A 25,430-nucleotide genomic window follows, 5' to 3' on the forward strand; every position below is an offset into this window, starting at 1 on the left:
CTTCTTCTTCTTCTTCTTCTTCTTCTTCTTCTTCTTCTTCTTCTTCTTCTTCTTCTTCTTCTTCTTCTTCTTCTTCTTCTTTAATGGAGACAGGGTCTCTCTAGATAGTCCTGTCTATCCTGGAACTCACTATGTAGACCAGGTTACCCTTGAACTCACACAGATCTGCCAGTGCCTCTGTCATCTAAGTGCTGGGATTAAAGAAGGGCTTATGCCAGCATGCTTTGCCAGAATTTGGCTTTGCCCTTATTACTTTAACCCTGAGTCTTCGTGGGGAGCTCTCTTGAGTTGGGACTGGCAGACACCCTCCCAGATCTGCCAGTGACACAGGTACAAGGGGCAGGTGCCTTTGGCCGCTGTGCCACAGACTACCCATTCTGACTTGCAGGGGGAGCCTGGAACCCAGGGTTTGCCTGGCACTCAGGTAGGTCTCCTATGGCCTGGAGGTGGCTGACAGGGCAAGGGGCCATTTTTAACAGAAAAGATTACCAGACATGTTTCCATCTGCAGGGCCTTCCCGGACCTCGGGGACCACCTGGCTCAGCTGGGGAAAAGGGTGCCCAGGTGAGCCTCTTCTGCTGCGGTTGTTGGAGCTGCAGCATGGGGACCTGAGGCTAAGTGTTGCTGGTCAGAGGGGTGCCTGAGATCCATTCAGTACATTTCACTGCTGGCTTCAAACTGTGCCTCAGTAGCCTGTCCTCCCCCCCCCCCACAGGGACCTCCAGGGCCCAACGGAGCCATAGGACCCATGGGACCTCCTGGTGCTGGTGTCTCGGGGCCTCCGGTAAGAGCCTTTCCTACACATGACTATGCTGGAGCTGTTGTTGGGTCCATGACTCTGCTGCTGGGGAGAAGGCACGGAGCTGATGCTTCTGTCTCAGCAGCCTGGGGTGGGAGGAGACAGGCCTCCTGGGCTGCCCTCAGTGTGTGTGTGTATGTGTATGTGTGTGTGTGTGTGTGTGTGTGTGTGTGTGTGTGTACACCTTTGGATGCTATGTACTGAACTCCAGTCCTCTGGAAGAGCATCAAGTGCTCTTAACTGCTGAGTCATCTCTCAGTATGCGTCTTTTAAAAAATTATATATATGTGGGGGGGTGTGTTCAAGGACTAGGGAGCTGGCTCAGTGTGTAAAGTGCTTGTTGCACAAGCATGAGGTCACAAGTTTGTCCCTTGTGTCCTCACATCCATGTAAAAAGTCAGATGTGGCCAGGTATGGGGCAAATGCCTTTAATCCCATCATTTGGGAGGTAGAGGCAGTGGATCTCTTCAAGTTCAAGGCCAGCTTGGTCTCCACGGCCTGTTTCAGGACAGCCAAGAACTATATAGAGAGATCCTGTCTCAAAAACAAACAACTCAGGAGACAGAGGAAGGTAGATCTCTTGAGTTCAAGGCTAGCTTGATCTACAGAGTAAGTTCTAGGACAGCCAGGGGCTGCAGAGAGACATCTTGTCTCAAAAGCCTCTACTACCCTCACCAATAACAACAACAAATAATGGTCAGATGTGACTGCAGGTACCTGCAACCCCAATACTGTAACCCCTAGGGCTCCCTGGCCAATCAGCCTAGACTAACTGGAAAATCCCAGGTAACCAAGAGAGACCATCTGTTAAACAAACAAACAAGCAAACAAGCAAACAAATCAAACAAACTTAAGCCAAGGTAGGTGCTTCCTGTGGAATGACGGCCAAAGTTGACTTCTGACCTCTCCACATGCATGCACATATACATGTGTACCCATACATACACACACACACACACACACACACACACACACACACACACACACACACACTTTCCCTTTATTTTTATTTTATGTGTATGAATGTTTTGCTTGCATTATGCATGCCTGGTGCCTGCGGAGGTCAGAATAGAGTGTCCGATCCCCTGGATCTGCAGTTGCAGATGGTCCTGAACTACCATGTGGGTGCTAGGACTCTGACCTGGGTCCTTTGCAAGAGCAATAAGTGCTTTTAAATGCTGAGCCATCTCTCCAGCCTAGTATTTTACTTTTAAAAATCAGCTGTAGTAATTATCAGTATTACCAGGGCACATTCACACGAGGCTGAGCTGAGCCAGTCTCTGTGATCTGTGTTTCGTCTTCTGATCATTTCTTTGTGTCCAGAACCCTCAGCCACTCTGCTGTTTGTAAACTGGGGTCACCTTCCTTTTCTGTAGAAGACTGGAAATTGTTTACCCAAACTAGTAGAAATGTGGTCACCATTACCGGGCTCCCTCCGTCTCTCCCTTCCTCTTAGTCTCTAGGAATCACCCACTACCTCACCTCTCCCCCGGCTTGGAGATATACATTTTTAGCTTCTGAATAAAGGGAACAATGGTCATCTCCATTTTTGGAGCAGTGGCCCGCTGAGCCCTCCCTGGGCTCAGTCAGCTCTGAACATACAGAAAGACGCTATTGTGACGATTATTATTGATGTTAGAGACAAGGACTGACACTCTAAGCCAGACTTAACTGGAACTCAGCTGTGTAGTCCAGGCTCATACTGAACTTTTGGCAACCCTCCCCTCTCCGCTTCCTAAGTACTGGGGTTGCAGGTATGAGCTAGGGGCTGCTGGGGTTTTTCATATCCATACACAGGGAGAGCAAAGACCAGAGAGTAGAGGGTGGAGCTGGGAATTTGAAGCCCATCCCTTACTGTAAAACCCTGGAGCCCATCGGGACCATGCACTGAGTGTCTGAGGGATAGAAACGTTTTATTCCAGTCTGCCCAAGACAATGACTCCATGCTTAACAGATGTGTCTATTGAGCAAATTGCATAGATTAAGTAATAATAAGTGCATTTTCTCATTTTAGTCATCAAAGACCTGTCTAATAGTCAGCTTCTACTCCACGTGAACCCACTAGAATTTTACAAAATGATAATTTTAGCCTGAATCAAAGAAATGCCACCTTTCAGCCAGCCCGTGCCATGCTGGGCCCTGGGCAAATGTATAATTTTTCTTGAGCTTTTGGTAATGTTGAAAATAGCCTAGTGAGCCTATCCTTTCCCTATCCTTTGTAGATCCCTAGAGAAATTGTTGTTTGAGTTTGGAGAACACTGATAGAGTCTGCCTGGTGGTGTGCCAAAGCCTATGGGGGTGGGGGAGAGGAATTCGCCCAAGCCAGTATGGACTGGTCGGTTTTGCCCAGCAGAACTAGACAATCAGAATCCCTGCCTGTCTCAGGGAGCCCTAGGGTAAAGGTGGAGTTGGAGATTTGTCCCAGGGTGGATGTGAAGGTAGACTGCCCCCGGGAAGGCAATCATGGGGATTGTCTGCAGCAAAGCAACCTCTCTGGGCCACAGCACATCTGTGTGTTTACTCAAGTCTCATCCTAGTCAGAAGCACTGACAGACCTTTCCTGTTATATCCCACCCAGGAGGCCTCCTGGTCTGCCACACACTCACTAATTGTGTCACACTCATTATCTATGTTTCTCACTCACTGATTGTGTCATAGCAGCTGTGTGTCACACTCACCAGCTGTGTGTCCCACTCACTGATTGTGTCATACCAGCTGTGTGTCACACTCACCAGCTGTGTGTCACACTCACTAATTGTGTGACACACTCACCAGCTGTATGACTTTAGGCATGTAACAGTGTCTCAGAGTGGATAAAACAGCTTCCATTCTCCCATCTCAGATCACAGAGATAAGAAGAATGGGGGCAAAGAGAAAAAGAAGGAAGTGGGGACTCTGGGCCCACAGATCCATGGGGCTAGGTCTGTGTGCTGATCATGTGATCTGAAATTTCTTCCAGCCTCAGTTTCCTCATTTGCAAAACAGAATAGCACTGCCCTGCAGGGGCCGGGCGTGGGGCTGAGAGGACAGACTGGGCTTCCAGGAGCAGCACTGAGCTCGGTGCCCAGGCTGCAGGGTTCTGTGGCTGGCCTGGCTTCCTGCTCCCACCTATTCACCTCTCTGTATTTTCTTTCCTCTGCAGGGCCAAAAGGGATCACGAGGCGAGAAAGTAAGTCTCAAGGGCCCAGGCTGCTGCTCTCTGGGAACGGGCTAGAGTCCCATCGCCCCATAGTAGGTGTTCAGGCTGGAGGATGGGTGGGGTCGCCTTGCTGTCCTGTGGGTACTACCCTGACTTCATGTAGATGATGGTGACTCAGAATTCAACCATGATCCCAGGAGACCAGAGAACACCAAGGTCCCTTTAGTGGATAGCTATCCTTTCACAGGGAAGACAGAGGGACGAGGGACCAGGACGGAAGGATACAGCGCCAGCCAGGGCCTTGGGGAGTGGGGCTGCTCAGAATGGAGCTTTGATTACTACAGCGAGATTACGTGGGCTGATGGTGACTTAACTAAATGACCACTACATGCCATACACGACCTGTCCCCTGCACTCTATGGAGTCAGTTACCACCATCACCTTGGGCAGCTGAGGGGCCTGAGGCCCGTGGGTTGCTGGAAGACAGGGCACCTCCATTCCTAAAGCTCATGCCACCTCCCAGATGAGGTTCCAGACTCTCCGTCTCTGCTGCCTCACACCAAGGCTCTTGTCTTGCCAGGGTGAACCGGGAGAGTGTTCCTGCCCTTCTCGGGGAGAGCCCATCTTCTCGGGCATGCCGGTGAGTAGGGCTGACCTTCTTTTCCTGCCTTGCCCCCTGGCTCCTTGCCTCACCAGGTGCCAGTGGGCAAGAGCCCTGCCAGGTTTTGTGTACCAGCCAGCCCCGTCCCCATGCAGCTCTGTGCTTGGTGTAGACGTTTGCCTATAACCTCTCCCCTTCTTTTGCGACCCCGACTCCTACCCAGGGTGCTCCGGGACTGTGGATGGGCAGCTCCTCGCAGCCGGGCCCGCAGGTGTGTGTGGCTTGTGTCCTTTGTCTTGCCTCCTGTCGCGGCTTTTCCCCGCCATGACACTACTGCCGTCCATGGTGGCAGGGAGCTCTCTTCCACCCCTCTGATTTTGTCTTCTCTCCCGCAGGGTCCCCCAGGTGTCCCCGGACCACCAGGTCCCCCCGGCATGCCTGGATTGCAGGTAAAAGGACTAGAGACTAGAAGAGAGTCTAGCGATTGGGGGTAGGGGGGCAGGAACCAAGCAGTTGTTGAGGCTCCTCCATGCTGGACCCACCCAAGTGCACTGGTTCCTCTATGCACACATCTGCTGTGACTTCTTAGTGCCGTGGCTTCCTCGCATGGCGTGCTGGGCTCACAGATCCCTGGTTTTGGCTTGTGGACTCCCAGCCTCATTCTGAGGAACGTCCTATTATGTTTTAGCCCCGGCGACCCACTAATAGAATCCATGCCCAGGCCTGGCAAGAACCCAGGCTCTGAGGCCAAGCACTATACTGGTCCAGAGTGCACTGTTGGAACAGCAGTCAGTATGTGTTGGTGTGACATGCATTTGTGCCTGTGTGATCTTTCCCACGTATGGTTTTAGATGCTGGGATATAGTGGTGGATCAAGCATTAGTAACCCTGCAAGAGAGGCAGATAATAAAATAATAATAATAATAATAATAATAATAATCTAGACTAAGGGGATGATATAGCTGGGTATAGGGATGGACGGTGGGAAAATAGGGAAGATACTTGTGAAAAATATTAAAGAATAATGGGTGCCATTTAGAGCTGGGAAGACGCCTAGTCAGTAACGTGCTCACCATACAAGCGTAAAGACCTTGAATTCAGATCCCTTGCTCCCACAAAAAGCCAGGCACAATGGCCTGCGCTGGTAACTCCAGTGCTGGGGAGGCAGACACAGGTGGATGGCTGCGTGGGGCTGCCTGGACAGCCGGTCTAAGTGAATAGGTAAGCTGCAGCTTCATCGAGAAACCCTATCTCAGATGTTAAGGTGGAAAGCCGATGAGATCGGTCCAGCAATAAAGGCGCTCGCTCACATGCAGGCCTGCTGACCTGGCTCCCATCCCCACAAGGTAGAAGGAGAGAAGGAAACCTCAGCTGTCCTCTGACCTGTCCACGCTTGCTGTGTCATTGTGTGTCCACATGCATGCACACACATACACACACAGAGGCATACACTCATATACACACATGCACACACTCACTCATGCACATATACACACACATGCACACACACATTAAAATAAGGGGGAGAGCAACTGAGGAAGACACCCAGTGTTAACATCTGGTCTCAACATGCAAATGCATACACATACATGCGCATGACTTGCACACACATGTGCATGTACACATGAACATATAGGCACATGCAAATCAAAGGTGACATTTGGATCAAAATGTAAAGGAAATGCAAGTGAACCTGTTGAGAAGAAAACACGTCTGAGGAGGAGCACACTTGGGGAGGAGCATCCCTGGGGAGGAGCACCTCTGGGGAGGAGCACCTCTGGGGAGGAGCATCCCTGGGGAAGAGCACCTCTGGGGAGGAGCACCTCTGGGGAGGAGCATCCCTGGGGAAGAGCACCTCTGGGGAGGAGCACCTCTGGGGAGGAGCATCCCTGGGGAGGAGCACCTCTGGGGAGGAGCACCTCTGGGGAGGAGCACCTCTGGGGAGGAGCACCTCTGGGGAGGAGCACCTCTGGGGAGGAGCACTTCTGAGGAGATGCACTCCTAGCAGGGAAAGCAGCAGGTGCAAAGGCCTAGAAGTGAGAATGTCCATGGTGTCCTCAGGAAATAGCACAGAGGCCAGAGATAGGAAGGAAGGAATATCAGGAGGAGCCGAGATCTGTGTCACACTTCCGTCCTCAGAGCCAGGCAGCCTCAGTTTGAGTCTCCTTTCTGCCATGTGCTCTGTGACACTGGGCAAGTCACTTAACCTCGTGGTGTCTGCATACCTTTATCTATGAAATACAGATAATTATAGCACCTGCCTCAGTGGCTTCTTGCGAGTATTGAATAAGCTTGTGTGTGCAGTGCGTGTGAAATCTTTCCTGGCACACCGTGAATGCCCGGAGGGTTAGCTATCCCCACAATGTTTCATGTGGGGAACTATGTCACAACTTGGACAGCTTAAGCTCTGAGAGGTGAGGTGTCTTGTCCCAGGTCACCCAGCCAGGTATTAAAGCGCAGGGCTTTCCCTAGCGGAGCCCTTCCTCCTTCTTCCTCTGCATTTCAGGACAGTCCTCAGGGGAGGGGTCAATCCCCAGGAACCAGAGCCCACACCACACACTTGGCAGTCCCTGCATGGGATGAAAGAGTCCAAGCTTCCTGTGCAGTGCCAGCAGCAGCCAGTGATCTGTCAGCAGGGGGCATGGAGTTGGCTTGGGGAGGCTGAGTCATTTCAAAGTGACCCATTAACCAGGGAGAGCTGGCGTAGTGTATGAACTGTGCCAAGCCACACTGGGGGAACGAGGGCAGGAAAAAAAAGCGCTGAGTGTAATCCCAGGACCCAGAATCGGATCTGATGCCAGTGCCCGCAACCAACCCGGGGCTGCCACAGGCACCTGCCCTGTGCCAGGCTTCTCTGTGCAGGGGGGGCGGGGCCAGGGATGGATGGCTGACACTTGTTTGCTGGAGGCTGCATCCTTCCAACGCCTTCACACGGCATTTGTCCTGATCCATTTTCCAGATGAAGTGCCTGAGACACAGAGGCTAAGAAATGTGCCCGAGGTTTTTAACAACGGGCAGGTAGTAGTCAAACCTGGCTGCATCCCCTCCTTGTACAGGAGAACACAGATATGTGATTCAATCAGGCTAAGAGTCACACTCTCAGGCTTGAGCTAACACGGCAGCACTGGAGAATGGAACAATGGAGTAACGGCTGGGGTGTGGCTCAGTTGGTAGGGTGCTTGTCTAGCATACAAAACTTGAGCGAGGTGGCACATGCCTGTAATCCCAGCCCCCAGGCAGTCGAGGCAGTGAGGTCAGAAGTTTAAGACCATCCTCAGATACATAGTGAGTGTAAGGCCGTTCAGGACTGCATGAGACCAATTATCTAAACAAAAATATTCAAAGCATTACCCATGTGTCAGGTACGATTCTTCTAGATCTCGTGGGTCCCAGTGGGTACCCAGAGGCTGGGTGGTGACCCAGCAGTGGGAGCACCTACTGTAGATAGGAAAGGGGCTGCTCAGGGGCAGCTGACCCGTTCCAGTGCCGGAAGTTGGGTCTTGAAGGGAGGTCAGATCTCAGAGCAGGCCAAGGAAATCCTGTACCGGGAAGAGCAGGCTGTGCAGCGATGCGTTCATTCAACACATATTTAACGTGCGCCTCCTCCTCGTGAGGTGCTGGGGATTAAAAACCGAACACCCTCCCTTCTTCAGCAGAGTATTTAATATGCAAATGTGCAGTGTGAACATGCAAGGAAGCTAGAGGCTGGGTGGCAAACTCTTAACAGGAGTGTCCCGGCACATCCTACATCGGGGCTCTGTGCTGTGTCCCTCACAGCAGCATGACCTCCTCGAAGCCATCTCTGCATGATGACCGTCTTACAGAGAAGGAAACTGAGGCACAGCGCTGGGCTCATGCTCTTCCAAAAGTTACTTGGGTGGTGAGGACAAGCACCCAATACTGCAGGGACATATTTCAAGGGATGGGGCACAAATAGGGGATGAAGGAAGGTTGGGAGCCAGTGGTCCTCTCCAGTAGTCCCAGTGACTCATCTGTATCACTCAGCCTATGACCTTCTCTGAGTCCCTTTGTTTCCAGGACTGCAACAAAAGGCTTGTAGCCTCCAGGAGACTATAGTGGTGATTAATGGGAAAGTACGGGAAAGCAGCTTAGGATAGCCCTCAGCAGTCACCCTGTAGAAAGAAGGCCCCCTGTCCGCTTCTGACCTGCTGCGCAAGGAAATGCTCCCAGTGGAACTACCTATGAGGACCACCCCCCTCTGTGCCTCCTTGGCTCCCGCAGCCCCCAGCCGTGGGAGACCTTGAGGCCTAGAGTAGTCAGAGCTGCCACCCATGCAAGAGCGGCTGACAGGTGGCAGGGCTGTGAGCCCTAGCAAGGAGATCACTAAGCCGGGAGAAGAGTCCCTGAGCTCTTGTTTCTTTTCTGCTTCAGGGAGTGCCTGGACACAACGGTTTGCCAGGACAGCCCGGGCTCACTGCCGAGCTGGTGGGTATCAGCCAGGACACACTGGCCATCGTCCTTCCTGCCCTCCCTGGGAATGAGCTAGCCACGCAGCCCCGTTAGCTCTGGTGGGGGTCCTCCTTCCGCTCCTCCAGGCTGTGTAAGCTTCCCCTCCCGACCAGCTAGAACCTGTGTGTATCTGTCTCTTGCAGGGATCCTTACCCATCGAGAAACACCTCCTCAAGGTAAGAGGGCCGCTGGCAGGTGTCACCAACGGGATTCTCACAGCAGGTGCTCAGCTGCCTGCCACCTAACAGCAGCAGGTTGAGCCTGCCGGCACCCTGCGATGGGGGAAGGGCCTCCTAAGCAGCTGTCTGAGAGGGCTTGGCTGGGCCTCTGGCTTTGGAACAACCCTCTAGGCAGCATTTATTGAGTGAATGCTTAAAGGAAGGCCGCAAATGTCCCCACCTGCAGTGCTCCTGGTGACAGAACCCAACCTGAAGTCAGCTGGCATCAGCTGCCAAAGAATCACCTTAGCACCTGGGTCCGCAAAAGCCACCATGGCATCACACAGAGTGTGACAGTGAAGTGGTATGGGGAGTGGGTGGGTGTCAGTTTGAAAAGACTTCAGCAGGGGGAGGGACTTTAAAAAAAAAAAAGCAGCTGTGGAGGAGAGTCAGCCTGCAGTCCTGCCAAAGGGCTGTGATCTGGTCTGGCTGACCAAGTTCTCTGGAGCTTCAGGCTTCCTAGAGTCTCCTCTCCCCCCCTGCTTAGTCACCTCTAGAAGTGACATGGGCTGGGTCATCCCTGAAGGCTGACTTCAAGCTCCTGGACCCCTCTCTAGGAGTGCGGCAGCCTCTCAGGATACCCTTCCCTATGAAGCCTCCTCTAGCTTCTCTCTTGGGCACAGGCTGGTCAGTGTCGTGGACATTATGTCACCCCAGGGAGCTTTGGTCAGGGCACAATATAAGGGCTGCCTGCCCTGCCCCTCTGAACCGTGGATGTTTCCAGAAGCAGCTGGCAGCAGCCCTGAGCTACAGCTACACAGTGAGGTTACAGCAAGGAGACCACCCACCCCCTTCTCTCCTGGTCTCAGGGGAGCTTGAGTCCCCCAGGCCCTGCCCTCCAAGCAGTGATGGTGTGACCCAGATGGGTCACACTTCTAACATCTCACTTGCTGGCTTTGTAATCAAGGGCTCCACAAAAGGTCTGACACAGGAACTGAACTCAGGCTGTAAGAGAAGTCAGATGGCAGCCAGGGGAGCCGGCCGGGAGACAGTGGTCACTGTGTGTCCGCAGCCCAGAGAAAGTGCTGACTCTAGACAGGCAGGCAGGGACAAATCCGGGCTTACCTGGACAAATCACACTACCTCTTTTGAATACCGACTTTCTTATCTCTACAATGCTCATAACATAAGCAGCCTCTCTGTGCTCTGGGGACTGAATGCGCCAAGGCCCATTATAACCTGTGGCCTTATGGCTGCTGTGCAAATGGTCGTTGGTATTGATGTTACTAGGAGTAGTGAAAGTGAGCGTGGGGCTCCTGCCTCGGACCCCAGCACCACGCCTGCAACAGAGAAGCTCCAGGCTCCCAACGGCTCTATCATCTCTCAGAGTCTGTGACCAAACAAGGGCAGTGCCTGATCCAGAGAAAGCCTTTCCTATAAGGACAGACAGTTCAGACCCAGGGACCTGTGGAGCCTGTGACAGTTGTTGAGCTGCAGGCCCGCCCCAGGAACATCCATTGAGGGCCTCCTCCTGCGGCTGTCTCCTGGCATCCCCAGGCAGAGGTGCTGGCACCAGGAGCCAGCTTTTTCATCCTGGATCCTTGGGGCTTGTCCTCGCGGCGGGTGCAGGTTGCAGGAACAGGCGGGACAGATGGTCCCTCCGCGGGTCCCTCCGCCTCCTCCCACACGCCTGTCTGGAAAGCGCTCTGGCTTGGCCCTACCTGAGCCTCTTCCTGGAGGAGACTCAGAGCCAATTGCTGTGATGGGGTCCCCTGAGGACAGAGCGGAGCTGCTGCAGGGATGTGGCTGGGGAAGGAGAGTGTGAGGGTGAAGGACCGCTGGGCCGGGTGCCCAGGCCCTGCGTTCTGTGAGGGCATCCCCTAGGCTGCCCATCTCTGACCTGTGTCCTTCTGTCCTTCCCGTTTTCCCCATCAGAGCATCTGTGGTGACTGTGCCCAGGGCCAGACGGCTCATCCAGCCTTCCTTCTGGAGAAAGGAGAAAAGGGGGACCAGGGCATCCCTGGCGTGCCAGGTTTCGACAACTGTGCCAGGGTAGGAACTGGGCAGAGGCAGGCTGGGACAGGAGGGCTCCCTGGTGTAGAAGGACTTCCTGGTGCAGGTCCCGCCATCTCCATTTGGTAGAGACTGAGCCAGGAGAGCTGGCAAGTCTGGTGTGGTAGCATGTGTATGTGTGTGTGTGTGTGTGTGTGTGTGTGCGTGTGTGTGTGTGTGTGTGTGTGCCAGAGGCCCCCTGACCAGCCTTACCTAACAGAGCCTCTCTTGTCTACCACAGTGCTTCATAGAGAGGGAACGCCCAAGAGCTGAGGAGGCCAGGGTGCGTGGATCCTTGCTTCCCTTCATCCACCCCTCCTGCTCTGACCCCCTCCCTTCCTCAAATCCATATGCCCACCACGTCTATCCCCTTCCCCCAGGGAGACAACAGTGAGGGAGAACCTGGCTGTTCTGGGAGCCCTGGCCTGCCTGGTCCTCCAGGGATGCCAGGCCAAAGAGGAGAAGAGGTAAGGCTGAGGAGCAGGCCCTCATCCAGGTAGGGCCTCAGAGACACAGGGTCCACCCATGCCCTGAGCACTCCCTGCTCCTCTGGCTTCCTGTGTGGCCTGGAGTCCCCCCACTTCTCTGCCTCTCCTGCTTCTCAGGCATGCCGGTTCCTGGCTGCTTCCCCTCTTGGCACCCCTCTTCTCCAGGCCTGCTTCCCCACGCAGCAATTCAGTCACGGGTTAGCTTCTCAGTGAGGCCTTCACATGCTGCCCTTTCTAAAATGGAAGCTCCACACACCCCCTCCCAGGCTCCCATACCTCACACGCCCCCTCCCAGGCTCCCATACCTCACATGCCCCCTCCCAGGCTCCCACACCCCACACACCCCCTCCCAGGCTCCCATACCTCACATGCCCCCTCAAGCTCCCACCCCTACACCCTGCAACAGGGAATCCCCTTTGCCGTCATTGTCCTCATCAGCATCCAGCACCCGAGTATCTGCTTCCTTCAGGAACACGCCACAGGTGTGAACTGAGCACCGACTATGTGCCAGCCGTGTTCCATCTGTAACTGTTCACCTCGCCTCTAGGACATAAGTGCCACGAAGTGGGGATTTTAATGTTTTGTTTATGGCTATGTTTCCAGCCCCTGGGCTTGTGCCCGGGCACATAATAGCTGCTCAATAAATGCTTGTTGGATGACTGAATGAACTGAAGGAAAGGCCATTTCAGCATCAGCTAAGTGGTTCTGCCTCGGCGGCAGCAGCTCTCTCTGGTCTGCAACTGCAGGGAGCTGGAAGAAGGTGTGGAACCGTGGGCCACCGTGGAACCTCCTCATCTTCACCTTCTTCATCCACTTCCTTTGGTTTCTTCTGCAGGGTCCACCTGGCATGAGGGGCTCTCCCGGTCCTCCAGGCCCTATTGTAAGTATCCCTGGTATCCTGGTCCATTTGAACAGCTCTCAGAAAGTCCTAACCCACACACCCTTCTGCAGCCAGGCAGGGGCACCCACTGCCCATACCTTCCCCTCTTGAGAGCATCTTTTGGGGGCTGTGCTCTCCCACTTGGAATACCCTGAAGCACCCTGCTCTGCCCCAGTCCCTGTGGATCCGCTTAGGGAAAGCCCTTGGGGGCATGCATTCAGGTCCCCCTCCTCTTCCCCGCTGCATTTAGTACCACACGAGGGACCCAGGCCAGCATGGTATATGTATGCAGCCAGATCTCTCTACTCACCTCAACACTAGTTCTTACAAAGGCTTGGGGATGGTCCCCTTCATATCTCTATGAGGCCATCTCTAGGGGAGTCTACAAACGCCAGGCCAGGGGTCTCTACCCAGAATTCACAGGGATGTTGGTGAAGCATGAAAGATGTGGCTAGAAAAAATGGAAAGTGCTGGTAATATGTTCTTTGTTGAAGAAAAATAGAGGCCTTGGGGCTACTCACCTGAGGGGCCTTGGTGATCGGGTAGTGGGGGAGGGGTGCAGAACTAGAATGAAGATAATCTGCACTCCACCAGAGGCCAACTTGGGGAGCCCTGGGAAGGGTTTCCTGGCTGGGGAGGCTGCTGCTCTCTCTGCCTGTTGGGACCCCATTTAGGGTAACAGTGGCCACCTTCTGCTAAGGCTCCTTTTCAGTGGCCTTGAAAAACTCCCCGCCAAGGCTCCCGGCTGCAGACTCTAGGCTCCCCTAGGGTGACCGCTCTTGTGAGATGTGACCTGCCTGTTTCTCCCACCAGGGCCCCCCAGGTTTTCCTGGTGCTGTTGGCTCCCCCGGATTGCCCGTAAGAACCTAGCAGCACTCCACCCCCCTTCCTGCCAGCCAGGTCTCTGTGGCTTCCGCTTGTCGTTGCCCCGTCCCCGGTTGTGCCATCTCCTCTACCCCCTTTGTGTCCTGGTGTTCTGTTCATTGTCCTCCACAGACATGGTAGCTAACGACACAGGTTCCCTTAGGTCCCTGCGGCTTGGCTCTCTGGTCTCTGACCTCTCCGCACTCCCTTTGGCATCTCCGGCACTTTCTCCTACGGCCTCTCCTTCTCACCCCCTCCATCTTCCTTGCCCACACACATCACTTCCCCTCTGTCCCCAAAGCCTCTTTTACCTTCTCACTGGAAGTTGGTGCCTCTAGGAAGGGAGCCCCTTTATCTCTCCCGGCTCGCTCCTGCTTCCCACCACTGCCGGGTGGACTGAAGATTTGCTGAAAGTAGTTCTTGGGGCCCTGCCAGGCGCCTGGCTCTGAGCCCGGCAGAGATGCCAAAGCTTTAGGGCTTCACACTGCAGGCTGGCACAGGTCAGCTGCCCTGCTGCCTGGTAGGACTGTCCAGAGGCACTCTGGGGATTTACAGGCAGCTCCGTGTGCACCCTTCCCTGCGGCCAGAGGAAACCCATAGCCTTCTCTTCCCTCTTCCTTGGCTCCAGGCCGAGTCTGCTCCAAGACTGGGCATGTGGTACCAGCCTGCTGGGTTTCTGGTGTTAGGGCCCTGCCCCACTGTGTCTAGGGCCTTGGGCCGATCCTTCTGCCAGGTGTCGTTAATTGCTCTGTCTTGTCACCGTCATTGTCACAGGTGTGTTTAAATCGTAACCCCTCCCCCATCCTCACTGTTGCTCTTTCCTGGGTCATGGAAGCTAAACCCCTTGTTTGTTGGATTCGTGTTCCCCGGGCTGGCTCCTGCCCTCCCAGGAGTGGCGGTGGAGGCCAGGGGCCAGGGCCCCTCCTTGTCACATTTCCATCTGTTCCCATGTCTTTATCCCTGGCCGGACCATGTTTGTTTCTGCTTGCTTGGGTGAATGGGGCCATCTGTCTGTCTAGCCGTCTGTCTTGTGTCATGGAGAGGTTTGGGTACCACTTCTAGCAGGTACGGGGGAGAAGGGGGCAGCCGAGATGTTTTCAGTGTTGGAGTTGTGGAGATCAGGGTGAGGAATGAGGGACTTCCATGGAAACCAATGTCCCTGCCACTGAGTGCCAGGGGTTTGCTCTGGAGAGAGCCCTCTCCTGCCTGTCCCTTGTATCCCTAAAGAGGGTGATTTGGGTTTGGGTGGGAATTGGGACAGGTAAGTGCCATGGTGACATAGAGAAGAACATCATTTGTGGGGGCACCTATCCGGACAGCCCCCCTCTGAAGGAGCACACATCTCCTAAAGGTGCACCCCAGACAGCCTCTGGCGTAGGAAACGACAGTGAAGGTTTCCTGGGGGCTGCCCTGTCCACTGCTCACTTGAGCAAATGTGTCTCTGCAGCTGCCTCTCTGGAAGCTGTGCTCCTGACAGGCACCCATATGTTTGGACTTACTCTTCCGGGGTACACCCGAGACAGTCGCTTTGCCCAGGGACACTGGGTCACCACTTGTGACCTTTGTGCAGATTGGGAAGAGGCAGGCGTGGGGCAGGGAAGAACATGGGCTAGGTAGGGGTTAGCCTCCTCTGCAGTTCCTCACGGTTTCTCTCTCTAAGGGGCTTCAAGGGGAGCGAGGCCTCACGGGCCTGACTGGAGACAAAGGAGAACCGGTAAGAAGAGGCCGAGGAGCCCGGTGGAGCTGGTGGAGGGGCAGCCACTGAGTAGAAGGAGGGAGGTAGCCTTCTTTTGAAATTCTCAGCCTGGATCAGAAGGGCTGAAGCCTACAAAAGAAAGGGCCACACACCCCTTGGATCCAAGCAACTGGGCATCCATGCGCGCCTATACCCTAGGAGCACACACAGCTCTGGCTCCTGTATGCCATTGCCAGTGGGCCCTCCCCCCCCCCGCCCGTAGCACTTGTGCACCCTTCTTGTATGCCTGGTCCCCCCACCTCACTCTGGGCCTCCTTTCCTGCTCTGTTCCCAGGGCTCAGGTGAGCCTGGGGCTTTGGCCCCTAGCCAAGAGAACTTGGGCTTGGGGAATGGCCCAGAGTAGTCACCGTGTGCAAGGACGGGCAGGCACCTACTGGATGGCAGAGCCAGGTACTCAGGCTTGGGTCACAGAAATGTTGTGGGCTGGTCCCTCATCATGTCTGCCTTTATTTGCAGGGTCCTCCAGGACAACCTGGCTACCCAGGTGCCATGGGCCCCCCAGGACTGCCTGTGAGTAAGAGAGCTCTGGTTCTGGGGGTACGGGAGGTACAGGCTGGTGGTGAGAACAGGCGGGGCGCCCCTCAACTGGGTCCCTTCTTTCCTGGCGTTCAGTCTCGGCCAGGTCATCCATATTGACCCCTACCCCACTTTGGCTCCCTTGGTAATATGGCTGGCCACCACCATTTTGATGGAGGGAAGGAAGGAGACACTGTTGGAAGCCATTATGAGTCCCAGGCTCAGAAAGAACTGAGATTTGCTTCCTACAGGGATTTAGGAGAGAGAGGTAGACATCTGAGAGGTGCCACCCCTTGCAAAGGTGCCCTCGGGGTGGATATGTCCCACTTTCCAGCGTGAGCCACAGTGGCAGGTGGGAGGCCTTACCGGCCACCATCTCTTCTCTCTCATCCCCTACTTTGGTGCCCTGAGCCTTCAGGTGCCAGTCTGGGCACCAGTTGCACCCCCCACCCCGCCCCGCCCCACCCCCACCCTGCCCCCACATCTTGCATTAGCACCACGGTGGTAGGCAGGCCACAGAGCTAATTCTGCTGTTTTCTCATCAGGGTATCAAGGGAGAGCGAGGATACACTGGCCCCTCGGGAGAGAAGGGCGAGTCGGTAAGCTGCAGCGTGGGTATGGATGTGAGGTGAGCCTCAAGCAGGGTGCCCCCCCCCCACCGCCACCGCCACCTTCATCCGCTGGACTGGAGATCTTCCTGTGAGGAGGAGCCAGTGACCCCTGCTGCCCCTGCCCCAGTCACTCCAGCTGCTGCTCTGCACAGGCTGGTGGCTGCGGAGGCGGAGGCAGAGGCTGTGAGGAGATCCTAGCAGGCTTCTCGCAGAGGAGTCAACTGAGGAGGGGAAGGGCCCAGTCAGCTGGCAGAATTCCCCTCTCCTGCCAAATCAGGGCCAGGAGCTTTTTTTTTCTTCTTCTTCTTCTATTGAGGCCACCTTCATGGGGGTCCTACACTGAAGGAAGGAGCTGAGGACTGCTAGCATATGAGGTCACAGGCTTCTGAGTGACATGACTCACCCAGAGGCCTGCAGCCAGCCAGAGAGTTAGTTAGTGGTGGAGGAGGGCTGGGCTGGAGTCCATGTCTATCTGCTGAAGAACCTCAGCCCTCACAGCCGGGACCTGCTAAGCTAGAGCTGGAGCCTTCTCTCTCCCTCTCACAAACGCCAGCCAGGCCAACCCTTTCACTCTTCTACTCTGCCACAGGGTGGTCTCCTAGGCAGGCTGGGTGCTGCGAGTCCTTCTGAGGGGTCTGCACTGAGCAAAAAAGGCCCTGTGAGCCCTGCCCTGCAGCAAGAAGCAGATAAAACATGTATGGATGGATAGATAGATAGATAGATAGATAGATGGATGGATGGATGGATGGATGGATGGACGGACAGACGGACGGACGGACGGACGGACGGACGGACAGACAGACAGACAGACAGACAGACAAAAATGTTGAGAGCTGAGAGCCCTGAGCAGAGTGGGGCTCGGGTAGCATGATGATGTTGTAGAAGAGGAAAGGGGTCCTTCCCCAAGGAGGAACAGGGGAGGATGGACCTGTGCCAGGCCCACGGAGCAGGAGGTCACAGGTGGGTCCTGGCAGGGACAGCATTGGTTCCCTGAGGGTTCAGGACACACTGAAGGAGAGATGAATGGTGGGCATTCCAGAGAGAGGGAATAGCAATGCCCAGGCCCGAGGGTGTGACCCAACAGAAGGGTGTTCAGGGTACAGCAGTCTGCACAGAGCGAAAGCATAGCGGAGGGAGCAGGGAGAGGGGTGTGAAGCAGGGAAGGGTGGCTGGTGATAGATTACAGGATGCCTGTAAACCCAGCCTCAGTGGGAAGCTTACGCCTCATTCATTAGACAGAGGGGAGCCCCGGAAGGCTTTTGAGCCAGAGACTGACACAGTCAGAGCTGGACCTACACAAGAGAGATTAGCTCATAATTTTTGGCCAGATTGCTGTAGGCCAGGAGGTAGCAGGATTAGTTAGCGGGCTGGTTCCAGGGAACTGAAGGGCCAGGTGGAGAGGACACCCACGCCTCGTGCTCTGCCCCCCACCCCGGGCCTTACTCCTCATGTTTCTGAGTGACTGATTCTGTTCCTTTGCGTCCCCAGGGCCCACCAGGATCTGAAGGCCTTCCAGGTCCCCAAGGTCCAGCGGTGAGTGCCAGGCACAGGGTGGGGGTGGGGGTGGAGGTGGGAGAGTGCCCTGGCCCCTCCCTGCGGCCCAAGAGACAGGAAGACTGAGTTCTCATCTGCATTCTCCTCTGTGGCGACAGGGTCCCCGAGGAGAGCGAGGCCCCCAGGGGAGCTCTGGAGAGAAGGGCGACCAGGTGAGCATGGTCTGGGAGGTTGAGGGGGCTTCACCTGCTGCCCATCTAGGACAGACTGGAGGACAAGGACAAAGCTTGTAGACTTGAGGCTACCCCAGCCTGTTCCTCTTTCCACCAAGTATCCACGAGGGGGGGGCTGATCTCCTCACTTCTTCCCTTAGGGATTTCAAGGCCAGCCAGGCTTCCCAGGCCCACCGGTGAGTAAAGACACAGGAGTTCCCTGTAAGGCGGTCCCACTGGGAGGAGCAGGGCCTGCCGGATGAAGATGGACCTGGGCCAGGGAGGCAGGGGGTGGGAGAAACAGTCCAGGTGGCCTTGATAGATTTCAGGAGCCAGGTAACCACGGAGGGTCAGGCAGATAGATGGCGCCCACCCAAAAGGAAGGGGGAAGGAGCCCCGCTTCCATCCCTGCCCACTTCTTCATTGACACAGGGCCCTCCCGGATTCCCAGGCAAAGCTGGAGCTCCTGGCCCACCTGGCCCCCAAGCAGAGAAGGTGAGCCGAACCCCACTTTTGCCAAAGCCAAGCAGCTGTTGCCACTGTTGAGAAAATTCACAGACAAGTCCATCGTTGTCCCGCTGTGCTCACCAACGGATGGCTCTGTGGATGGTCCCACGCCCTCTCCTAATCCTCCCCACCCCCTGCTCAGCCTTTGAGTAGCCTGGGCTCCGATTTGCCAGGAGACTGGCATAAGCAAGGTGGGGGTAGAGGCACAGGACTGGTAGAGGCGGGTACCTAGACTGTGACAGGCCAGCTTCAGCCAGCTTCATTTCTCAAGGGGAAGCAGAGGGGGCAAGGAGCCAGGGAACGGATGAAACTGGGACCCCTTGAATGGAGGCATACCTGGAGGAGGGGGTGCCTCTCTCTGTAGGCTGTCCCCAAGGGCCCCAAAGACACAGGGTCACCTGTGATTTTGTGATAATCTAGGGACAGCAGCCTTGGAACTCTGCAGGACTGACTCTAGAACTACAGTGATAAGCTAGGCACATAGCCCTGCTGCAGTTTGGAGGCGACGTCCCTGGCTCAGCAGAAGCTGGGGCTCCCTTGTGTACTGGGTAGGAGCTGGAGGAGACCCCAGGCTTAATTTCTAAGCATTGGATGGAGGAGGCATCCACAGGGCGCTGTGGTTTCTGGGAGCCTCTCTTCTCTGAAGCCACACATTAGCCTCTCACTGTATAATGAGGAAAAGAAAACAATTGGAAGACCCAAAAGGTAGGGAGCTACCCAGGGCACACACTGTCTTAGCATCAGAGATGAGTGTCCCTCTGCCGCCTCCCCAGGCTTGTGCCCATCAGATGTATGGTGGCTGTCAGCTCCCTCTCATGCCTGCCTTCCCAGTGAAGGATGGAGGTGGTAGCCAAGTCCTGCTTAGGCTGGTCATTGCAGAGAATCCCACACTGCTGGCTAGAGGTGCTTCATCTCAACTCTCAGCGGGGCTGACATTGGCTAGAACTGTGCTGACCCCTCCTGGTCGATGGCGGTATTGCAACACCCCGGACTTTCCGCCCTGTAGCTGTGTCTGTCCGTTGCCGCAGAGCCTCTCCCCTGCCCAGGGGAAACAGTAACGTTTCCTTACGCATCTTACCTCCCAGTCCACACCCCTATTCTCCTCCCCGCTGCCCTGCTTTGGGCTTTCCATGGCTATATAGCTGTTTGCAGGTGGTTTTACAGCCCCTGAGCCTTTTATTAGACAAAAGTTCGCGTGCAACCTCATAGAGAACAGACACAAGCGAGGAAGCTCTGGATAAGACCTGGAAGAAGGTTCTGGAATCTTACCCTCTGGCCCCAGAAACCACCTTTATGCTCCCAGGGTCAAGGGTCAAGGGTCCCCCACCAACTCCCAGGGTGTTGAGAAGCGATGTCAAAGCCACTGGTCTGTTTCTTGACTATGTGCCACATGTTACGTGGGGCCCCTTCAGGTCCAGAGCCCACCTCCCCAGCCTCATCTCCCAGTCCATCTACCCTAAGGGCCCTGACACCCAGGTCACAGGCATGGGACCACTTCCAAATCTCTCTCTCCTAGGTCCTCTCTAGCTTCCCTCCTGCCTCATCCCAGGGACTCATCTTCAGAGTCCACCATCTGGTGACACTCCTGTGACATTTTCCCTAAGGCCTGGCCACCATGGGCCTCCCCCCCCCCAATCCCTGAGATCTGCAGCTCCATCCTTGCAAAGCTGATGTGGTGTTGCACTGCCATTTACTCCAGCAGGCATGTGGCCCTCGGGGACCATGAGACCCTGGAGTACAGGAATCTCCTCACCTTCCCCACTTTGAGGCATGAAAGCCCACATATAATATAAATTAAACACACACACACACACACACACACACACGTACCGGCCTCTGGGACAACCCTGGCTTAAGCAAGTTCTCACTCCCCATAAAGCAGTGAGGGAAAGGGGCCCTTGGTGGGTAAGGACACAGGTTCTTAGAAGACAGCGTGTGGAATACATTAATTAGCCAACGTAGAACCAGGACCAGAAGCCAAATGTCCTGACTCCCAGGGTCAGCATGCCTGACCCTGACTTCATTGGGTGTTCCTGTTTCAGGGCAGTGAAGGGATTCGAGGTCCCTCAGGCTTGCCTGGGTCCCCTGGGCCACCAGGCCCTCCTGGGATTCAGGTGAGTGTGTGGCCTCTGGGCCCGATGGCATGTGGGATGGAGTACCTGTGTGCTGTGTGAGTGTGTGTGCATGTTGTGATAACAGTGTGAATTGGGTAAGAAGTGGAGCCAACCATGGGGCTGGGGCAGACTTCCCTCCTCCTAAGCTCTAGAGCAGCATCTAACAATGCCTTTCTCGTGTGCAGGGCCCTGCTGGGCTGGACGGACTGGACGGGAAGGACGGCAAGCCTGGCCTGAGGGTAAGATGGGGCTGGATGGGAGGCAGGAGCCCTCCCTGCTGATGAGGTGAGCTGGAGTCGCCCTTTAATCAGGGTATCCAAGTCTCCTCCCGGCTGGCCTCAGACTCCCCTGAGTCTCTCACGCCTCCTAATAGACTTAGCCAGGTTAAGTGAATTGGATGGTGACAGAGATACCACTTAGATCCCGAAACCCAGACAGCTGGAGGAAGTAGGCTGTATTCTGGAAAGAATAAGGCTGTAATCATGACAGGCCTAAGCAGGCTCTGGCTCCTTGGTTGAGATTTACTCTGGGCAATCAGAGCAATGGGAACGTGGCAAAGGGGGGAGCTATCAAGGTCATTTCCCATCCTTAACCAAAAGAAACAAAACCAAGGCCCACAGAGGGGCTGGGGCTCGTTCACAGTCCCCAGTCAGTCAGAGGCTGAGCCAGACTGGGATTTCCCCTCTGTCCCATCTAAGGTTCCCAGCACATCCTGGGAATGGAGATTCAGAGGCAGAGTCGGGTGGAGAGTGGGTGTGGTCAGGGCTGAGTCAAACCTCCTCAATGCTTCCTTTTCTTTCCCTAGGGAGACCCAGGTCCCGCTGGCCCTCCCGGACTCATGGGACCTCCAGTAAGTTGAGCTGAAGGAAGGAGCCGGGAGCTCTGAGTCCCCCCTCCTGGCTCTCCTCAGAGCCTCCATGTCCTCATGCTATGGTTGCAATAGACTCTACTGATATAGCCTGCGCAGGAAGGTGTGGGGGCATCTCGGGTATCAGATCTCGGGCACTACATCTCCCTGCTTTTCCTTCCAGGGCTTCAAGGGGAAAACAGGTCATCCCGGCCTCCCTGGGCCTAAGGTAAGGAGGACTTCTGCTCAACAGATGTCCCCAGTCTCTTCAGACCTAACGCCTGAGTTGGGCAGCCCAGCCTGGGTTTAAACTGCCTGCCACCCGACCCCTGGCTGAGCTGCTACTCTAGTCCTGGCTTCCTGAGGCCACCAGGGCCCACCAGACTGGGTCAGGATGCTGACACCTACCAGCTTGAAGAGTATCAGTGGCCCTCTGGCCAAAGCCAGGGCAAGATGTCAGAGCTCCCTTGATCCAGGGTTAACGTGGGGATGGGGATACCAAGCCAAACTGCCACCTCTCTCTTTTAGGGTGACTGTGGAAAACCCGGTCCTCCTGGCAGCAGTGGCCGGCCAGGGGCAGAGGTAAGGACTGGGGTTCTGTGGTCATGCGGCCCGGGGCTCCACTAAGTCTGAGATGTAGCCTCTCTCCTGCATTACCTTCCCATTTCCTGCATTAGAGTGGCTGCCTTCTCTCCTTGGCCTTCTGGTGTGAAATTTCGCCCGCTTCCCCCCGCCCCCCAACTTGACAGTTATAACTGGTCCCCTCCCTAAGAGCACCATTGGACAACCACCCAAAAGGCAGGCCTGGCCTTTAAGCCCTGGAAGGCTAGAGTCTAAAGCTCCATGGCACCACCACAAGCTCTGCTCATCTCTCCCCTGAAAGCAGCCACGGGTGTGCAGGTGAGTGAGTTTCTGTGTCACCTCTTTCTTTCTGATCCTGCAGGGTGAGCCCGGTGCCATGGGACCCCAGGGACGACCAGGACCCCCAGGGCATCTTGTGAGTTAAACTGTTTTTGTCTCTGCTTCTATGAACTAGGATGTCACTGGGGGGGGGGGGATGTGGTAAGCTCGTGGTGGCCACAGGAGCCCCAGCCATGCGGAGATGCGAGGGCTTTGGACTCATCTAATTAAGTGGCTTTTGCTTTCCAACGCCTTTTGGATTTTCCGGGCACATGCATGTTTGCTTACCAGACACGAGCCATTCAGTCAGTCAATAAGCAATTATTGACCATCTGTTCCAAGCCAGGGCCACAGCACAGAGCCACATAGACAAGGGCCCTTGTCCCACGGGACCTCCCTGCAGGCACAGGAAACAAGGGAATAAGAAAGGTTCAAGGGATGGGGTGATGTTACAGGGGAGAACTGGGTAGGTGGGGAGAACTTTAAGGCAGCGTTTCTCAACCTGTGGGTCACGACCCTTCCGGGGGGGGGGGGTTATGTATCAAATATCCTGCATGTCATATATCTACATTCTGATTCATAACAGCAGCAAAATTGCAGCTATGAGTTAAAAATGAAAATCTTCTCATGGTTGGGGTCACCCCAGTCTGAGAAACTGTGTTAAAGGGTCGCAGCATTAAGGAGGTTGAGGACCACTCACTGCCTTAGCGGATCCCTGGCTGGAGAAATGACATCACTGAGGCCTCAAGGAAGGGAGGAGGCAGCTGTTGCTAGCCTGGGAGAAGAGCTCTAGGCAGAAGGGATGACACCGATACACCGAACCAAAAGCAGCCAGGAGCTCAGCATGTCTGAGGGACCTCAAGAAACCCACCACGCTGGGCATGGGAATAGCTTGAGAAGTGCACGTGGGATCAGAAACCACGCTGGGCTCCAAAAAAGATACCTCACAGGGCAGGCACACTCAGGGAAGGGCTGACAAGAAGTGGGTGGATCGGTGGTGGGGAGGGAGAGGGGACAGAGAGCTAAGGGGATCTGGGATGTGCTTGCAGGGGGGCAGGGAGGCTTGCTCCCTTGGTCTGAAGTGAAGGAGGACTGAGTGAGAGAAAGAGAGGAACCAAGAAGTTCATTTGGGCAACTGGGTGGTGCTTTTACTATTAGGGTGAATCGGAGAGAACATTTATTAAGCAATATTGCATCTCCTATCCACTTTTCTCATCAGTGACAGTGTGACAGCAGCAAGCTGATAGGGCTCCAGAGAAAGTGAATCCACTGTGTGCTAATATAGTATGGCTGTATAGTGTTGGGAGGGGTTTGGGAACATTAAAAGTACTTCATGACAAATAAAAAGCAGGGGAGGGGGGACTTTCAGGTCCCCATTTTTATATATCTCAAGGAGTTCAGAGAACCTGTTCTGGGACCTCTGGTCCCCAGTAGAGACTCATGGGGGCTGTGGATGAGGACCTCCTGGGGCTGTTCCTGTCACTGTTCTGTCCAGCCTAGACCCCTGCTCTCTCCTGGTCCCAGCTTTGAACAGTCCCACCCCAGGAGTCTTATGGGAGTAGCTTAGGAGCCATGGCCCAGAATGTCCCGGGGAGGGGCATAGGGTTCAGAGAAGGTGTTGCTCCGGTGAGCAGGTAACCTCTGGACTGTGAGTATTTAGATACAGTCCCTGCAGTGTCAGGAAGGGACATGCCAGGGGTGTAGCATGTCACTGTGACCTGGGGGGAGGAGCCACAGAACTTTCCCATGTGGATGTTGGATCAGCCTTTTTGTCTGCCCCAAAGATCTCCTCCCCCTTCTTTGATATGGCCAAGGGCTTTGGAGATGCCAGGAGTCCCTTCTGTGGCTGTGGGTGGTGGGGGACATGGCCTTTGATACATATGGCCCCTGCCCCTGGGACTTGTGGACCCCTGCTGTGCAGACCTTCTCCCGTAGAACAGTGGGATGCTGGGCTGCCTTTAGGACGCATAGGCTCTTGGAAGATATCCAAGCTAGTAGTTTGTTCTCTCCTGCCTTTGGTCTCTGCACCTCACAAGCCCGGGTGCACCACTCAGCGAGCGCTGGGCACAGGATCCTGGGTATTCAACCACTCTCCACCTCTGCTCTGGAGCCAGGGCTCCTGGTAGAAGTTCAAGTGTAAGATCAGAAAGGAAGGACCAATTTCAGGAGAAAAGAAAGCTAATGCAATGTAGGAATGTTCCTGCTGCCTAACCGCCCTCCAGCCTGGTCTGTTTGTTAAAGCCATTACTGTACCGTGCCTTGACTCTCATGCCTTGACTCTCCTCTCCTTAGGGGCCACAGGGTCCTCCAGGCCAGCCCGGTCCACCTGGGCTCTCCACCGTGGTGAGTGACTTTCTACCACTTACTCTAAGGAATATTGCTGTTTCTGCTGTGGGCTCCTTCTAGACCAAGCCAATGGGACGAAGAAATGACTTGCTTTCATTCCCTTCCTTGGCCATCTGTCCTAAAGATCTCTCTTCTGGGAGAAGGCAAAGGGCTTGGGCCATCCTAGGGCCATGCCACAGGCACAGGCATGCCATCTGCTCCTGTGGGGCTGGGCCCCTGGAACATGGCAAGGGGTCTGGCTTTGTGGCCTCTGCCTCTCCTTCTCTCCAGTAATCTTCATCCTGTCTTTTTTTTTTTAAGGGCCTGAAAGGAGATCGTGGAGTCCCTGGAGAAAGGGGCTTGGCGGGCCTCCCAGGCCAGCCTGGCACACCCGGACACCCCGGCCCTCCAGTAAGATTTCACATCGTATAGTCCAGGGGAAAGGATCACTTGGCTTTGCACAGCACACTTGGGGTCTTTACAGAAGCTCTGAATCATGCTGTTAGCATAGCAGGGTGGCAGCATCTGGGGACTGGTCTGCATTCAGACGGATGAGCCCTGTAAGCTGGCTCACCAAGCCGGCTGCACACAGCCACTGAGGACACACCAACAACCTGATGCAGGTCCCTTGATGAGTTATCAGAGAGAGAAGTCCTGGTCCATGTGTTGCCCCTGCCCCTGCCCCTGCCCCTGCCCC

The 25,430-nt window shown here is 55.1% G+C and overlaps 1 protein-coding gene across 2 annotated transcripts in view; it reads left to right on the plus strand.

Annotated features, from left to right (window-relative positions):
• The window catches only part of Col16a1 (collagen type XVI alpha 1 chain), a 51,456-nt gene that overhangs the window by 20,011 nt on the left and 6,015 nt on the right, over positions 1-25,430 (plus strand). The window contains exons 36-64 of one of the 2 annotated variants that reach the window (XM_029476770.1): positions 389-424; positions 511-564; positions 716-784; positions 3,942-3,968; positions 4,519-4,578; positions 4,763-4,810; positions 4,935-4,988; positions 8,932-8,985; positions 9,153-9,185; positions 11,103-11,219; positions 11,461-11,502; positions 11,600-11,686; positions 12,543-12,587; positions 13,401-13,445; positions 15,112-15,165; positions 15,664-15,717; positions 16,269-16,322; positions 17,823-17,867; positions 17,987-18,040; positions 18,202-18,237; positions 18,473-18,535; positions 20,590-20,661; positions 20,847-20,900; positions 21,467-21,511; positions 21,693-21,737; positions 22,037-22,090; positions 22,452-22,505; positions 24,701-24,751; positions 25,055-25,144. In XM_029476770.1, coding sequence (XP_029332630.1) covers positions 389-424; positions 511-564; positions 716-784; positions 3,942-3,968; positions 4,519-4,578; positions 4,763-4,810; positions 4,935-4,988; positions 8,932-8,985; positions 9,153-9,185; positions 11,103-11,219; positions 11,461-11,502; positions 11,600-11,686; positions 12,543-12,587; positions 13,401-13,445; positions 15,112-15,165; positions 15,664-15,717; positions 16,269-16,322; positions 17,823-17,867; positions 17,987-18,040; positions 18,202-18,237; positions 18,473-18,535; positions 20,590-20,661; positions 20,847-20,900; positions 21,467-21,511; positions 21,693-21,737; positions 22,037-22,090; positions 22,452-22,505; positions 24,701-24,751; positions 25,055-25,144 — 1,596 coding nt within the window. The remainder of the gene's footprint in view (positions 1-388; positions 425-510; positions 565-715; positions 785-3,941; positions 3,969-4,518; positions 4,579-4,762; positions 4,811-4,934; positions 4,989-8,931; positions 8,986-9,152; positions 9,186-11,102; positions 11,220-11,460; positions 11,503-11,599; positions 11,687-12,542; positions 12,588-13,400; positions 13,446-15,111; positions 15,166-15,663; positions 15,718-16,268; positions 16,323-17,822; positions 17,868-17,986; positions 18,041-18,201; positions 18,238-18,472; positions 18,536-20,589; positions 20,662-20,846; positions 20,901-21,466; positions 21,512-21,692; positions 21,738-22,036; positions 22,091-22,451; positions 22,506-24,700; positions 24,752-25,054; positions 25,145-25,430) is intronic. The other variant, XM_029476771.1, reaches the window with a different exon arrangement.

This window comes from Mus caroli, chromosome 4 (genome assembly GCF_900094665.2).
Source record: "Mus caroli chromosome 4, CAROLI_EIJ_v1.1, whole genome shotgun sequence".
NCBI classification, from domain to species: domain Eukaryota; kingdom Metazoa; phylum Chordata; class Mammalia; order Rodentia; family Muridae; genus Mus; species Mus caroli.